Source organism: Marmota monax, unplaced genomic scaffold (assembly GCF_021218885.2).
Source record: "Marmota monax isolate L192 unplaced genomic scaffold, Marmota_monax_Labrador192_F-V1.1 WCK01_AAM20220418_F8-fsc00041, whole genome shotgun sequence".
In the NCBI taxonomy this organism is placed as follows: Eukaryota; Metazoa; Chordata; class Mammalia; order Rodentia; family Sciuridae; genus Marmota; species Marmota monax.
The window spans coordinates 14,442,263-14,459,463 of record NW_026695238.1 but is presented as its reverse complement, the minus strand read 5'-3'; the positions used below and the strand labels follow the sequence as shown (position 1 = coordinate 14,459,463).

Here is a 17,201-nt window from a genome sequence, read left to right as displayed (position 1 = left end):
AAATTTATCCCTTTATAGCACACAATTCAGAGGTTTTTAATATATGCACGGAGTTTTGTAATCAGCACCATTACCTAGTTTTAAAACATTTTTAGCTCCCCACAACTCCATACTCAGAGCAGACCTTCATGTTTCCCCTTACAGCCCGCTCCTAGCAGCTAGTAACTTTCTCTACAGATTAGCTATTCCAGGCAGTTCATAAAATGGAATCACAGCTTTTTGTGTCTGGCTTCCTTCTCTTTTTGGAATGTCTTCAAGGTCCGTCTATATCATTCCTTTTTATGGCAAATCATAGTCCACTGCATGGATACACCACTTTTTTTTTAATCCATTAACCAACTGATGGGACATTTGGGCCATTTTCATTTTTTAAAATAATGCTGCTATGCACATCCGTGTAAGGTTTGGTGCAGATATGTTTTCACTCCTCCATGAGTAGAAATGCTAGGTCATGTGGTAACATCTAAGGCTTAGATAAACTGCCAAGCTGTTTGCAACGGGGCCACACCATCATAAGTCATCACCTGTGCTACATGAGGTCTCCAATGTGTCTGCATCTTCACCCTCATTTGTTATCTATGTTTTTCATTACAGCCATCCTAGTGGGTGCACTGATTTGCATTTCATAATGATCAATGATATTATTTTTCATGTATTAATTGGCATTTGTATATCTTCAGTCTTTTATAAGTTCCTTATCAAATACATAACATTCATTTCCCTCCATTCTCAGGGTTTTCACTTAAACCAACCAAAGTCGCCTTTAGGCCTCCTGCTGGATGGAGAACAGAAGATCAGCTACACCCTCAGCTCTGCTAGTACTACCCTAGCAGGGGAATCTGCAGACAATTTACTTTCACTGGTGAGGCAACTGGGTCAGCTTCTCACTTGGCCCTCGTGATGCTATCCCAGGAGAGAAATGGTAGCATCCTTTTACTGAGTGGGGTCACAACAGCTGACATTTTGCCAGCAGGGAAATGACAGCACCGTTAACCACTTCTGCTATGCAGAGGAAGTGCAATTGGCTACATGTTCAGACCTGTTGACAGCACTCCAAAGGGAACAGGAGCATCACTTGCACATGGCGGGCAGGATGGAACATTAACTCACTGCTTGGCTCCATGGACACTACCAGGTGTGGGAAATATACCATCAGTGCTTGACTTCATGGACAAGGATGACAGCATACGCAATATTAATGTTTTACTCTGTCCCACTGAAACTGAGGGTGTGTGTTGTATATGTGTGGCTTTTCTGTTAGTGTTTGGTTAGCATAGGGTGGGTACTGCCATAAAGGTTTTCTGTTGTTAGATCATCTGGCTGGAGGAGACAGGTTTTTGTTGGGGAGTACCTTTTATGTGTTTTTTGCCCACTCCAGATTGGTGATCTCTGTAGCACTCTGCCTGGCATATATGGGTAGCAATAAAGAAACCCAGGAGAGTTACCACCATGTGCTTCCTCAAATTCTAAGATCCCTAGGTACTGACTTCTTTTTCTAACTTTCAGACTATTCATCTCATTTGTTTTGTTATGTCTATGTTTTTAGTTTTAAGAAGGAAGACCTAGGAGGAATAAGTATATTCCATTTTTGCCAGAAACAGAAGTTCTTCTTTCTATTTTATGATAGTAATTTTATTATTTAAGATGTTTTCCTGTCTAATTTTTTCACTGCACTAGAACAACTTTGAAGGCACTAGACTATGTTTTAGATTGTATTTTATCACTATTCATTTTCTTGGGAATATCAAAAAGAAACAGGAAGGAGTCCCAGCACTTGGTGGGATATATCACGGCACACTGAATAAATTAATTCTACAAACTCTTAAACAAAACTTTCTTTGGTCTTTTTCCCTTTTCTTTCTTTATCTTACACACATTTATTTACATATATACTTTATTATATGACAAGTACCTGAGTTAGAGCCTAGAAACAGTAAATTAAGGTCCAGCCCTGGTTCTGATGAGGACTTTGCCCTCCATCAGGAATCAGAGTCTTACAAAGGGAGGTCAGACTACAGCATGGTGAGTGAGCAGCTTCCAATGGAGAACAAAGCAATGAGAACTAATTCCTCCAAACCAAGAGGACAAAGGCCTCACTGCAATTAAAATGGGTCCTAGGAAATGGAGAAAGTGCAGTGTAGTATGGGCAAGACACGGAGGAGAGTGAAACTGGGGAGAGACAAGGGCTGAACACAGAACAGGATACTAGGAAGCAACAAAATTTATTTTCGTCTTATAAAGTTGATCATTTTTATTTTTTTTCATGGTTCTGGGGATACAACCCAGGGCATATTACCAATGAGCTACATCACCAGCCCTTCTAAAATTTAATTTTGAAACAGGGTCTCACTGAGTTGACCAGGCTGGCCTCAATTTGAAATCCTCCTACTTCTGCCTACTGAGCAAGTAGGATTACAGCCATGTATCACCATACCAAGAACTGTTTCTTATCTTTGTTTCTTTTTTTTCACTATTAAGAATGCTAAGCTACTCAACATTCCTAATGTTAGGAATGATTTGCCCACACAGTTATTGACTACTTTTGTGGCTCTTATTTTCAAACTCTAGCTTTTTTATGCTTTGTTAACTTCCCCAGGAAGCTTGTCACTTTCCAGAATTTGCATCATGACAGTGTCTTCTTTCATTTACATTCTAGGCATCAAAGGGAAAAGACTTGAGAATTATATCCATAGGACTGGCAAAGTAGAGACCTCTGCAAAAGTATTCCACACATGTAACAATTCTGGCAAAATTATTAAAACAAACGTTTTCAGAACTCTGGAAATTAAAAACTTATAACAATGTGAAATGCAATTATTTAAGAAAAATGGCTGAATATAAATAAGAACATTGAGCTTTGTAAAGTTTCCATAGTCTTCGCCCTGGCTCTGCAGTAATCTTGAAAACCAACAGTCTTCTAATTGCAGTGAGAATTAGCAGCCTCACAACCACTGGAGGGGCAGAACGAGTTTAGAGTACCCCAAAAACAGCATTCCAAGAGAAGTTTCATTATTTAACCTCTGCAGTAGTTCCCTGAAATCCCCCATTTATTAAACTTGTTAAATATGAACTTCATCTCACTGACAACCATCAGCAACATTTATTTTACACTATAGCTATCTGGGATGGCAGTGACAAGAGGCGCAAACAAGAAGCTGAGGAAGGAAGGGAGGGAGGGAGGGAGGGAGAGAGGGAGAGAGGGAGGGAGGGAGGGAGGGAGGGAGGAAGGAAGGGAGGGAGGGAGGGAGGGAGGGAGGGAGAGAGGGAGGGAGGGAGGGAGGGAGGGAGGGAGGGAGGAAGGAAGGAAGGAAGGAAGGAAGGAAGGAAGGAAGGAAGGAAGGAAGGAAGGAAGGAAGGAAGAAAAAGTTGGAGAATGAGATGTTTACAGAGGGCTATGAAAACACCTGACATATTCCTGGGGATCTAGATGGCTACAACCGCGTACTTACAGGGTTATGCACAGGCCTACGACCTGAGAACTTTCACTTCTGACTGATCTTAAAGCGCTACATAGGCAGGAAGTAAAGGCTGAGGCAGAGCTGTAAAGCACATGGCTGGGCACTGAAGGTGTGCTCTAACACACACACAGCACTCAGCAAAGGGTGGGAGACTACTGTTTTCAAATACTTAGGGAAATCTCTGTCCATGCATTAGCTGACAACTTAAAGCCAGCTACGCAGAAACTGTAGTGGCCTCACAAGATAGAGAATACAGACTATCTCAGTCCATCTGGAAAGCTATAACAAAACATCATGAACTGGGTGGTTGATAAACAACAAATGTTTATTTCTCCCAGTTCTGGAGTCTAGGAGTTCAAGATTAAGGTTCTCATGGATTTGGTGTCTGGTAGAGGCTAACATCCTCACAGATGGCACCTTTGTGCTGTGTCCTCTCATAGTGGAAGAGGTAGAGTTTCTCTCAGGTCTCGGTAATAAGGGCACTAATATCATTCATGAGAGCTCTACCTTTATGACCTAGTAACTGCCCATAGGTCCCACCTCCTAATACTATAACTTGGAGGGAGGTCAAGATTTCAACATATGAATTTAGAAGACCATGAACATTCAAATCTTAACACAGGATACATAGTAAAACAGCAAGTAAAACAAACTGCAACAACAACAAATCCTAGGGAAAGAAGATATGGAGTTGGGAGCAGGGAGCTGATTTCCAGAGTTGCCCTGCGACATTATTTAAGATATATGGTATATAATCATACACATAGTAATCAAAAGAGCTGGAGTGGCTAAACCAATAGCAGATGAAATAGAATTCAAGACAAGAAGTACTACTAGAGACAAAGGATGACATTTTATATTATTTTATGGAGTGTTGTAATTTTTATTTTTTCCATATTTTTATTGGTGCATTATAATTATACATAATAGTGGGATTCACTGTTACATATATTTTCATGAATGCAATATAACAACATAATTTGGCCAATACTTTTTTCCAATATTTTCCCCTTCCCTCATCTCTTCCCTTTCTTGGTCCCTTTCCTCTATTGATCTCTCCATTTCTATTCCATGAATTTCTCCCTACCTTTTTTTGTCCTTTTTCCTCTCTAGCTTCCATACATGAGAGAAAACATGATTCTTGGCCTTTTGAGTTTGGCTTATTTTGTTGAACATAATGTTCTCAAGTTCCATCCATTTTCCTACAAATGACATAATTTCATTCTTCTTTATAGCTGAATAAAACTCCATTGGGTATATACACTATATTTTCTTTATCCATTCATCCACTGATGGCCACCTAGATTCATTCCATAATTCAGCTAGTGTGAATAGTACTGCCATAAATAGGTATGTATGCATTATCACTATAGTATGCTGACTTTAATTCTTAGAATAAATACTAAATAGTGGTATAACTGGATCATATGGTGGTTCCATATAAAGGAAGACACTTTATACTGTTAATAGGTTCTATCCATGTAGGAGACAAAGCAATTATCAACATGTGTGCCTAACAGAGCAACAAAATACATGAAGCAAAAACTGAATTAAAGGGAGAAACATAGAAATCAACTATAATAGTTGGAGACCTTCATATACAACTTTCAAAAACAGAACAATTAGATGGAAGATCAACAAGGAAATAGAAAGCTTTAAGAAAACTATCCATCAAATAGATCATCAGATCTATTAAACACTCAATCCAACAACAGCTAAATATATATCCTTCTCAAGTTCATATGGTACATTCTCCAGGCCATATAACAAATTTCAATAAGTTTAAAAGAACTGAAGTCATACAGACTATGTTGTTCTTTGACCAAAATGGAATGGAGTTAAAATTAGTAACATAAGAAAACATAGGAAAATCAAAATATGTGGAAATTATATAATATCCCTAAATAATCAATGGGTTAAAGAAAAAGGAAAATAGAAAATATTTTGAGATTAATATTCGACAAAAACACAATCAACCAAGAACTGGAATGCAGCAAAAGTAAAGCTTAGAGTAAAATTTGTAGTTGTGATTGCCTGTACCAAAAATAGAAAGATCTGAATCCTTAACATAAACTTCAAACTTAAGAAACTAGCCAAGGAAGAACAAACCAAACTCAAGCCATCAAAAGAAGGAAATATTAAAGATTAGAACAGAAATAAATGAAACAGAGAACAGAAAAATCATACAGAAAATATTCATATGAAAAGTTAACAAAACTGACAAACCTTAGTTATGCTGACCAGCTGATGAAGGGTTCAGGGGGAGAGATCCAGATTAAAAAACTCACAAATGAAAGAGCAGAATTTACTACCATCTTCATACGAAGGGGGGAAAAAGACTATAAGGGAATACTGTGAATAATTGTATGCCAATAAGTTATATAATCAAGATGCAAAGACAAAATTTCTAGAAAGATACAAACTGCCAAAACTGACTTAAGAAGAAATGGTAAAGTTTAACAGCCCTATAACAAGAAGAGATTGAAAAGCAGCACTGGATGGCCTCATAGGTGATTTCTACCAAAAACCTAAAGAAGAATTAGCACCAATTCTTCTAATTAAGCCAAAACTTATTTTATGAGCCAGCGTGATCCTCATACCAAAACAAGTCAAAGAAATCACAAGAGAACTATTGACTAAGATCCCTTAGAAATATAGGTGCAAAAATCATCACAAGGACACTAGTAAACCAAATCTTATGAAATGTGTTACTAAAGAACCATTTCAATAGACAAAGAAAAACCATTTAGTAAAATCTAACACCCTTTCATGAGAAAAGGGAACACCAGAGGGAACACTTTCAAATTGATAAAGGGTATCTACAAAACCCCTACAGTTTACCATACAATTAACACTGAAAGGCTGAATGATTTCCCTTCAGAGATTATGCACAAGACAAGAAGGTCTACTCCCCTGGTTTCCATTTGACATTGTATTGAAGGTTATAGCTTGAGCAAGTGAATAAGAAATAAAAGGCATCCAGATTGGAAAAGAAGAGTTAAAACTATCTCTATTTGCAGATGATATAAACTTATCAATAAAGAAAATCCCTAGGGGCACGCGCTTGTTCCACCCACGCACACCCACCCACCCCCCACACATAACTATTAGATCCAATAATGAGTTATGCAAGATTACAGGATACAAGATTTTTATACAAATATCAATTTTATTTCTCAATATTATATGAACTATTTGAAAATAAAATTAAGAAAACAATTCATATACAATAGCATTAAAATACATAGGATTAAATTAACTAAAAAATATAAGCTTATTAACTGAAAACTACAAAGTATCATTGAAAGAAATCAAAGCCCTAATAAATGGAAAGACATTGCATACTCATAGTAAGAAGACTTAATATTGGTAAGATGGCAATACTAATCCAAATTGACCTAGAGATTCAACAGGATGCATTTTCCCCTCCCCTAGAAATAAATAAACTGATCCTAAAATTCACATGGAAATGTAAGGGACCCAGAATAGTAAAAAATCTTGAGGATTGTGGGGTGGAAAATAAAAGCTGAAAGACTCATGCTTCTCAGTTTCAAAACTTACTACAAAGTTACAGTTACATAGATTAAAAAAAAAAAAAAACTTACTACAAAGTTACAATAATACAGATAGTGTGATACTAGCATAAAGATAGACCTAGATTGATGGAATAGACTTGAGAGTCCATACTCTCAAGAAAACCTATACTATAATTATGGTCAACTGATTTTCAGCAGTTCAATGGGCAATGAATCTTCAAACAATATAGTTTTTTCCTGTGGTGCTGGAACAACTGGTTATACACATGCAAAAGAATGAAGCTGGACCCCTACCTCATACCATTTACAAAAATTAACATAAAATGGATCATCAGCATTAACATAGAACACTATAAAACTCTTAAAAGAAAGCATATGCTATGGTTTTGATATGAAGTGTCTCCCCAAATCTCCTGTGTTAAGGCAAGAATATTCAAGGTGAAATGACTGAATTATGAGAGCTGTAACCTATTCAGTTCATCCTAGTGTGAATGGACTGACAAGGTGGTAACTATAGGCAGACAGGGCATGAATGGAGGAGGGGAGTCACTGGGTCATACCCTAGAGGGCACATCTTTCCTGTAGCCCCTTCCCCCTTTCCCTCCCTTCTCTGCTTCCTCACTGCCATGAGGGGGCAGCTTTCCTCTACCATGTCCTTCTGCCATGAGGTACTGCCTCACCTTGGACCCAGAGTAATGGAGGTGGCCATTTCTGGACTGAGAACTCTGATACCGTGAACCAAAATAACCTTTTTCTCCTCTACATTGCTCATGTTGGGTATTTTGGTCAGAGCAACACTAAAGCTCACTAAAACAAGGACATGTGTAAATCTTTGTGATCTTTTAGTAATGATTACTTAGGACATCAAAAATATAAGCAATATAAGGAAGAGTCATCATTTTATCAGATTTAGAAAACCATTTGCTTCAAGACATTATCCAAACAGTGCAAGGCAATAAACAGTAGAAATATTTGCAAGTGTTATATCTAATAAATGACATATTAGGAATACATAAAATACTCTTATAATTTCAACACTAAAAATATAACCAAAATTATCTTCATTGCCATTTGTATGTCTTTCAAAGAAGACATATAAACGGTAGTGAAGCACATGAGGATATGTCCAGCATCATTAATCATTACACAAATACCTATCAAACCCACAATGAGCTAATACTTCACATCTGCACGATGGCTATAATCATACATTGCCAGTGGAAATGTAAAATGATGCAGCCAGTTTGGAAAACAGTTTAACAGTTATCTAAAAGGTTAAATAGAGACTAGACCATATGACCCAGAAAATCAACTCCTAGATATATACCCAAGAGAACTGAAAATACACACCCACAGCAAAACCTACAGCTAAATATTCAGAGCAGAAATACTCATATTAATTGAGAGACAGAATTAACCCAAATGTCCGTCAATTGATGAATGAACAATGTGTGATAATTCATACAATGTATTCAGCCATAAAAAGAAATGAAGTTCTGATAAATGCTATAATATGAATGGACCTTGCTAGTGGATGGGGTTGTGGCTCAGTGATAGAGCGCTCCCCTAGCACATATGAAGCACTGAGTTCAAGCCTCAGCACCACATAAAAATAAACAAACAAAATAAAGATATTGTGTCCACCTACAACTAAAATAATATTTTTTAAAAAGAAAACATGCTAAATAAAAGAAGCTAACTACACAATACAGAAGCCTATTTGAGAATAGGGAAATCCAGAGAATCTAAAAGTAGATTAGTGGTTGCAAGAAATTAGGTGGGTGGTATGGGGAGTAAAAGTTAACTGAAATTTCTTTGGGTTATGATGAAAATGTTCTGGAATTAGATAATGGCAATGGTTGCAAAATTTGGTGAATGTGTAAGAAACCACTGAATTGTACAATTTAAAAGGGTGGAATTTACAGTATTTGAATAGTGTCTTGATAGAAAAAACAGTGAAAACACTTTGCCACCCTGATTATTAGCTATCTCTATATTCCAGTTTGCTCTAAATTACAGGTCACCTATATAAATTTTTTATATATCATTACGAATTGCAAATAGAACTTATTTATAGTATGTAGAAATTGGTCATTTTGCCCATGCATTCACATTTCTACAATGCTATAAAAATATTTCTAGGAAATAGATTTAAATATTGTCTTCTTTTGCCAGTAGGCATTTTTCCACCTGTTAAGACAAAAATCTATTCGTCTTTGAATATTTGTATTCTTTAAGAATAGTGCTATTTATCAACATAAGTTTTATGGGATGGAAAATTACTAAAGAAAGTACATACTTAAAACTAAGAATGCCCAGTTGTGAATCTACTTTAGGATCCATTAATCCTTGTTACTATCTATGAGTTTCCTGTAAGTTCACCAACAGTGAGTTGGGATTTACATGAAAGGAATAATATTGCCATTAGTTTCAAATGACAATAACAGCTTCTCTACTTGATGCCAAATAATTTGATCTTGCTTCCCTCTAGCTAAGGCAATATGGGGTTCCCTTGGCAATGGAAAAACTGAGATTTAAAGCACAACTCTCGAATTTCCTGCAATATCATCTTGTGTGGCCCATGGAATACTATTTTATTTCAAATCCAGAAGAGGTGTCTCTTACTAACTCAGAAGAATTGTTTCAAACACAAAGTTACCACAGTATTAGAACTAGAAGGTTTGAAATGTCTGGTTCAGCTAATTTGTAAAGAATACTCAATGGAATACCAAGTTCAATGAGATGATCTCCAGGGGAAAAAGCTCTAAGAAATCTATTAACCCACTATTTTAAAAAAATACTTGGTTACAGAACCCTTTTTCTCCATAACACCTATTAAAATCCCAAAGAATTCCTGACCTACCAACACCTTTTGGAAAATTCTAACCTGGTTAAAAGTTCATCTTATAAAAGATGAAAATGCTCACTCCCCTCAACCCCTTCCCAAAGTTAACTGATTTCCCCAAGGTCAGCCAGCAGGTCCTGGGAAAGCTAGAACTGACTACTAGAGGTCCTTCCAGGCCGCCACACTGAATTCCCAAGGGGACCTTTTCTAAAGGGCAATTTAATCACATTGGACTTCCTGATTAACAGCAAGAATCAGTTATTTAATGTTAGTTAGCTATGTTTAAAATCTCTCCCACAAAAGGGTTGACCTGAAAAATGTTAGTATTACGTGACACTCCTTTCAAATTTCTGTTTCAAGGTTGGTTTTACCTGGAGTGAGAGGAAATTTCTGGCTTTTTGGAACATTTCCATCTTGAAGATATTTCAATAGTTCTTACCACAACACCCTTTCTATGCTCAGTATTTTTAGCTCATTGTTTTTTATTTTGGCAGTCAAGAAGCTGCAGTTTGTAATTTTACCTCCAACTTCATATTTCTTCTTAAAAGTGAATACAATGTCCCACTTATAATAATAAAATCACTAGTTGGCAGAACGACATTAAATGGAAAAAAAGAGGGGGAGACAGAGAGAGAAAGGGGGGAAGCAATTGGAAAATTTAGAGCAAGCAATTTTAAGTGCCAAGTTTCATATTTGTAATGGTCCAGTGGAGGTCACTGGGCTTCCTTTTTATTGAGGGCATAGTAAAGAAATAGATACCCACAAGCTCTCTTGTAAAAAGCTATAGAAACCACCTCCACTTCAACGAAGCTTTACTGAAAAGTGATGTAACTCAAAGATCCACAATAATACGAACTACAAGAAAAACATAAAAATTAGTTTAGTGTGGTATTTTCCTCTCCAATATTTAGATTTTCATTTTCCACATTAATTGAGCTTCTAAGCTTTAGTTTCCTATTCCAGTTTAGCAACAAATGAAACAAAACAATGAGTGAAATGGGAAATAACTGCATCCAGTCTCAGAAATAACACTGAGTTTCTTGGACTTCTGATGCAACCAACCATCCCCTTTAAGCAGTTTCCTGGGACACAGTGTCTTCCTGATCCTCAAAGATTTGTGGTATTGGTGTTGCTCTTGATGTTTTTCTTTTTTTAACCTCAGATGCCCTACTAAAAATGAGCTACAAGTCTAGGCCATTCAAGAAAGGATTCTCTAGAGAAGGTAGCCAAAGGACCAGAAATTTGGTGAGCCCAATCAGAAGGGCCAGATCATCCCTACAAGTTCACACCAGCTTTACTTCTTAAAAATTGCTAACCAACCATTTTTCTTTTCAAAATAAACACTATTTCTCTCAACTGCAGTTTGCAAAATATTACCCCAATTCCACTGGACTAAAAAACTGGAATTTTACTGACATAATTGGATTATGAGGTTTAAAGATTGATGGAACTTTTCTGTTCCAAATATAATTGTTCAAATACCAAACCTAAATGGGTATGTAGAAGTTCTGACATAGTTAGAGCCAGAGTACCACTGCAGGCTCCAAGCCAGGGTGACATAGGAGAGGGGATGGAGAGGCTACCAAACCAAAGACCTGCCAAGTCCTGTCAAAGAAGGGTCTTGGGGTCTCAGAGTCTCGGGGGCACATATTGCCCTTCTGCTGATACGGCTAGCACTACAATGGAGACAGCTTTGGTCAGCTCCCCCATGCTTGCTCATTTCTCAGACCTCAGCTCATATACCAATGACCTTGGCACTTTACTCATACCAATATTATAATACTAGCTATTCTTTGCTGTAATTTTACTGAATATGAACCTGTTTCCCTGAAGAACAAGTTGTTTTTAGTATTTCCTATAGCTATATATTAAATATACATATGCATGTATTTTATACATATATAAACAATATATGAAAATAAATGTTTTAGGAGAGGAGATAGAAGGAGAAGAAAAAAGACACAGAAGAGTTGATTTTAGGAGTTTAGAGAATATGTATCAATTTATTCAATATAGCACATATTCTTCAGCATTTGCTAGAAAATGCTAGCTCCTTTGTTATTCCTCAGAAAATAAATACTGGTTTTAAAAAATCTCTTTGAACACTGAACCCGTGAGCAGAAGAAATCACACTATCTCAAGTACTTGTACCAAGTGCCTCTCTCCTTCATTATAATTCCATATTTGACTATTGTTTAATACATTTGACTTATGTTCTTCTGCGAGACCATGTCCATTTTGGTTCATATTTCTAGTGGCCAGGATGGTGTTTAATAATTATCTGTTGGCTGAAAAACTGTTTATTATCTATCACAACATCAAAGAAAAAGCTAATCTAATCAGATCCAAACACTTCAATATATTTCTCTTTATTAATTTTTTATTGTAAAAAGTAGGAAATTAATCAAGACTACACAGCTACACAAACATATGAATTAACTCTGGTGTCCTCACTGGGTGTTTGGGCCACAGGATAAGAGAGGCATGCAGATGAGTCAGCACTCCATAACAAGAGGCAACGACCTCAGCTACCTTGGTACCTACGCTTTCAGCCCACTATGATTAAAGGGTATTTATTTAGGCCCAGCTGCATGGATTTATAGATATGATTAGTTTTAGCTTAAACCAATTCTTATAATAAAGGCAAGTAATAAAAATATTCCTGCTAAGATCCAGAGATTAAAGAAAATATTAAACTAAAAATATCAATATTACTATTAATACTACTGATATACCAGAAAAATGGCAAAGCTGACATTTCTTCTATTTCTGACATAAAGTCATCCCCAGCTGCATTATGACTTAAAAATAATGGCCACCAATCATATATTACCCAGAATATCATTTAGGAAAAATAAACACATTTAATCTGTCCCTTCAATGTAAAGATGGCATTTTAATATTAAGAAAAAAGTTAATGCATCTTGAAAACAAAATAATATTTATGTTTTGAAGATGACATTTTAAAAACTGGATTTGTTGAAATGCATTGATTATATGGTTTGAGGCTTAAAATGACATAGTGTATAAACTAAAAAACTGTCACACACCTGAACTTAATAGAATTTTCTATTTTTAAGATGACATCAGAAGAATAACCAAGGATTATGAACCCATCTTAAAACAAACAGACAAAAAAACCATTCTAAACTAAAGATGCAGTGCCTTTCAATAGTCCACAAGTATGACATCAGGCAGGGAGAAAATATATTTCAAAGTGAATTGGAACGTAACTGGTTACTAGGACTAAAAAAATGAGCATTGATTTAGTGAGCTCGGTTTATCTTCTAAAGATACATTTTTTTCATTTATTATAACCATTAAAGCAAGTAGCAAAATATATAGGACTAAACAAGATTTTTGAATTTCCATTTCAAAGTTGTTAAGCAAAATTTAAAAACAAATTAATGGAAAAAAATGTAAACATAACAAAAAGGAATAATTAATCAAATTGCTTTCACCAAAAGCAAATTGTTATTGTGAACAAACCAGGTCTTCTACACCTTTGTAAGTAAAAGTAAAAATATTTAATAATTTATTTCATTCTCACTTCATTTTAATTTTTCTACTTTCATCTGTGTTTATAACGTAAATAATAGTTTAGTGAAGAAGTACATTTGCTTATAATGTTAAAATGAAGTCATATGCATAAGCACAAATGTATATTCAACACTGTTTAAGATTTCTATCTAAGGTATCAGGAAACAGTTGAAAGACTCTTAAAGCAAAGAATAAAAAAAATCAGATATGAAGTTTAAAAATATAATTCTGGAGATAGTAGACAGGGAAAAACATATTTGAAGCTTTAAGTAGTTTTTTTTTTTTTTTTAATCCTTGTTACTCCACTAATTGGCACAGAGCATCCTAAAGTCCCTCTACCTTTCCATCCCTCCACAGCAAGTACAATCAATAGACTTTAACAGAGGCTTTCCACAGAGTAAGGCCTTGTATATTCTGCAATTCTGTAGTCCAAGGCAATGAGGGCCAGAGAAATGGTAGGGCGGAGCTTGGAGGAATACTGGGCCCTGTGACTTCTGCACTGCTTAGTATTTATCTGCAGCTAGTAGACACGCTAGAAAAGATGAGCACATCTATTTTCTTACATTTGTATTTATAATAAAGTTAATTTTTTTGAAAAATGCAGAGGTATACAAAATGAAAAGTAAAGTATTACTTCCCTACCTCCTTACTACTCCATTGAATTCATTCCCCATGGGAATGTTATTATGTTAATAGTTTCCTTTTTTCAGATTCTTTGCTGCACATATATACTTGTGTGTATGTGTATTATACGCATTTTCTATATATCTACTTATATCATTTTATATATTATTTTATAAGAATAGGCCCATATATTATTCTGAAACTTGTTTCTTTCACTTAACAGTATTTGGCCACAGTTCTAGGACAGTCAACATACATCTAGCCCCGCTTTTGGCACAATTGGAGAGAATGTTATCATATGGATATACCCAAGTTATTAAACCATTCCTTTATTAGTGTATATCAGTACTGTTTTTGATGTTTCACTTTTACAATAAAGTAGTGATCATTCTCATACATATTTCTTTGTGCACTTCTTTGGGTATTCTTTGTACACTTCAGGAAGTAGAGTTTTTTGGGAAAGAGTAAGTACATTTAAATACTTGGTCAAAATGCAGAATGGATATACTAAATTATACTTAAAACAAAAAAGTTCAGCCATTCATTCTGATCTTTTGTCAGCAAATCTTTACAGCTTCCTAAATTCAGGGAAAGATCTCAGCAAACAAATTTCTCAATCTGTTTATGAGAAAACCAAGATTCATAGAGGTAAATAAAGGTCAGAGGTCCCAGATCTCAGAGCCCCTGAGGAGATAATGTACCCATGCACCACCAAGAGCTCAGGAGAGAGGGGAATACTACAAAAATCCAGGATAGCAACTTGGGTCAGCTGACTTCAAATATAATGTGTGTTCCACCAGCCACACTGACAAAAAATAGCAAGAGGGGGCAGAAGAGTACTCTCAAAGTCAGTGGAGTTATGGGCATCCAGAGTGGAAGGTACTGTAAGTTCAGCTGCACAGAGGGACCAAGTGTGGTGGAAAGACTCTGACATGGGATAACCTTAGTAAAAACCTTCCACAGCCTCAGTGGGTTGTATGAAAAGTTTCTTGGTTCTAAATATCTCCATGTGGCATCCAAAATGAATGCCAGTACTGAAACCAAATTCTGAAGAGAAATATCAGAAAAGAACTAACATCCCACAATGAAGAAACATCTTCAAAGAAGATGTTGTTATAAAAATACCACAAAAGTACTTTCCAACGAATTCCAGACCTAAAAGTAAAGCTTTAAAATGAGACTCCAAGCACAGAAGTCTTGAATCTTTTGGTCTGTGCCTAGAGAGGCCCACTTAGAGGAAGCATTTCTAACCAGATAACACTGCTTTTATTTGACCAGACCTATGGGTACAGTGAGAAGAAAAGAAGTGGCACCTTTAATTTTTGAAATCAGAATGGTCCAGAACAGGGGTCAGCAAACTTCTGCAAAAGGCCAGATGGTAAGTATTTCCAGCTTTGCAGGCTACCTGGTCTCTGTTGCAGCTACCCAACCTTATAGTTGTAGTGCAAAATAGCCACAAGCTATATGTAAATGAATAAGCATGGTTATGCTCCAATGCAACTTTATGGACACTGAAGTTTGAATTTCATGTAATTTTCTTGAAATATTACTATTATACTATTTCCAACCATTTAAAATATAAAAACCATTCTGAGTTCATGAACTGTATATAAAATGGTATTGTGCTAGATTTACCTCATAAGCCAGTTTTGCTTCTTAAATACTCAAGAAACACTGAACTCTCAACTGAATTTGAATGTTAGTGGAAAGACGGAAACTTCTGCGTCCAACCCCTAGGAAATAGGTTATAAGGCAGAAAAATATTAGAGATTTCTTAAAGGATTTCAGGTATTTACCTTAAATCTCTTCTCTTGCAGAGTTCCTCTGGTGGAATTGTCCAGGGCAGGCTTTGGGGGAGACATTCTAGAACTTCTGAGGAGAAATCAGAGAAATCTACACCATACTCTGTTAGTATCCCTTCTGTTTCAGGCTCAATTTCACCAGCCTGCCCAAGACTCTTAGCCAGCTGCCTGTGGACAGAACAGAGAGGGAACATTGGGTTAGTGAACAAATGAAACACTGGCACCTGTCTACTCTTTAAAAAAAAGGTGCTGGGACAGTGTTAAAAATCTTCTGTCCCTCCACAGCAGGAATGCAATAACCAGTGTATGAGGACAGGGAAGGGGTAAGAAGAAGAAACAAGAATATTCTTGGCCTGTAAAGTCCATGATTACAATGTAATTTTACCTTTCTTAAGGAATTCTGATTTGGGAACAGGGCCAGAAGGCCTTTCTTGGAACCTGCAATTTTTCGTGGAGAAGTCAAAACTGACATTATAAAAGGCTTGCATAGATGCTTCTGGAAAACACCTTTAGAGACAATTCTGTTCAACTCAGTTTGCTATTAAATCATTACCTTCAGAGTGCCTACACCTGAAGTCACTGGATTAGAGCTGATAACTCATATTTGTTTCATAATTCTACTAGATTTTACCTTTAAAAGGTAAAAATATGTTATCTAAACATAATAATGTATGTTTACTAGAAAAAAGGTTAGAAAACCCAGAAAGGTACTGAGAAGAAAATTTAAAGTATCTATAATACCTAGCAAACTATCATTCACAATTTAGGGACTGGACATTAAAGTCCACTCTGCATTTAATAGGACATTCCTTACATGAACACAGTTCTACCTTTTAAAGAGAAGATCTCACTCATCGGTTGGTCATCTACATATATATTAAAATTAATAATTCTCTATTGTAAATATTGTCATGGCACATACAGATAACAAGTCTCAAGTTTCATGTTAAAAACAGATAGCAAATAGGAAATGTAATCTGAACCTTGCAGTAGTTGCCTTTCAAGAGGGTACTGGGGAAACCAAAGATGGCCATCTCTCCTGTTGTTCACGTCTACTCATCTCCCCCCAGGATGATCCAGGAATCCCCTCTGCTCTTTTTGCAAGGAATTTAACTCTGGCATCATTCAATTTCACTAAAGAAAACTCTGTTTAGATGCCTGGCTGCCCGAGTTCTCAGGTACAGAGCTGTAAATTGAAATTGGGGACTTGGTGGTCTAACAGGCAGACTTTTAACAAATTCTGATCTTCAGCCTTGAGGAGTACAGCAGTGGTGGCAGCAGGGTTGGCCCCATTTCTCACCCGTCAACCATGAAAGGGCAGCCACAGTCCACACACACTCCTGTCCTTCAGGTTATATTGAGGGAGCCTGTGCAGTGACCTATGGGCTGAGATCAG

The 17,201-nt window shown here is 36.3% G+C and overlaps 1 protein-coding gene across 8 annotated transcripts in view; it reads right to left on the bottom strand.

Moving 5' to 3' along the window:
* The window catches only part of Dis3l2 (DIS3 like 3'-5' exoribonuclease 2), a 335,522-nt gene that overhangs the window by 149,708 nt on the left and 168,613 nt on the right, over window positions 1–17,201 (bottom strand). For all 8 annotated transcript variants that reach the window (XR_009226292.1, XM_046439665.2, XM_046439664.2 and 5 more), the window contains one exon: window positions 15,800–15,973. Coding sequence is in view for 7 of the 8 variants with exons in the window: in XM_046439665.2 (XP_046295621.1) it covers window positions 15,800–15,973 (174 nt within the window). In the remaining variant the exon portion in view is untranslated. The remainder of the gene's footprint in view (window positions 1–15,799; window positions 15,974–17,201) is intronic.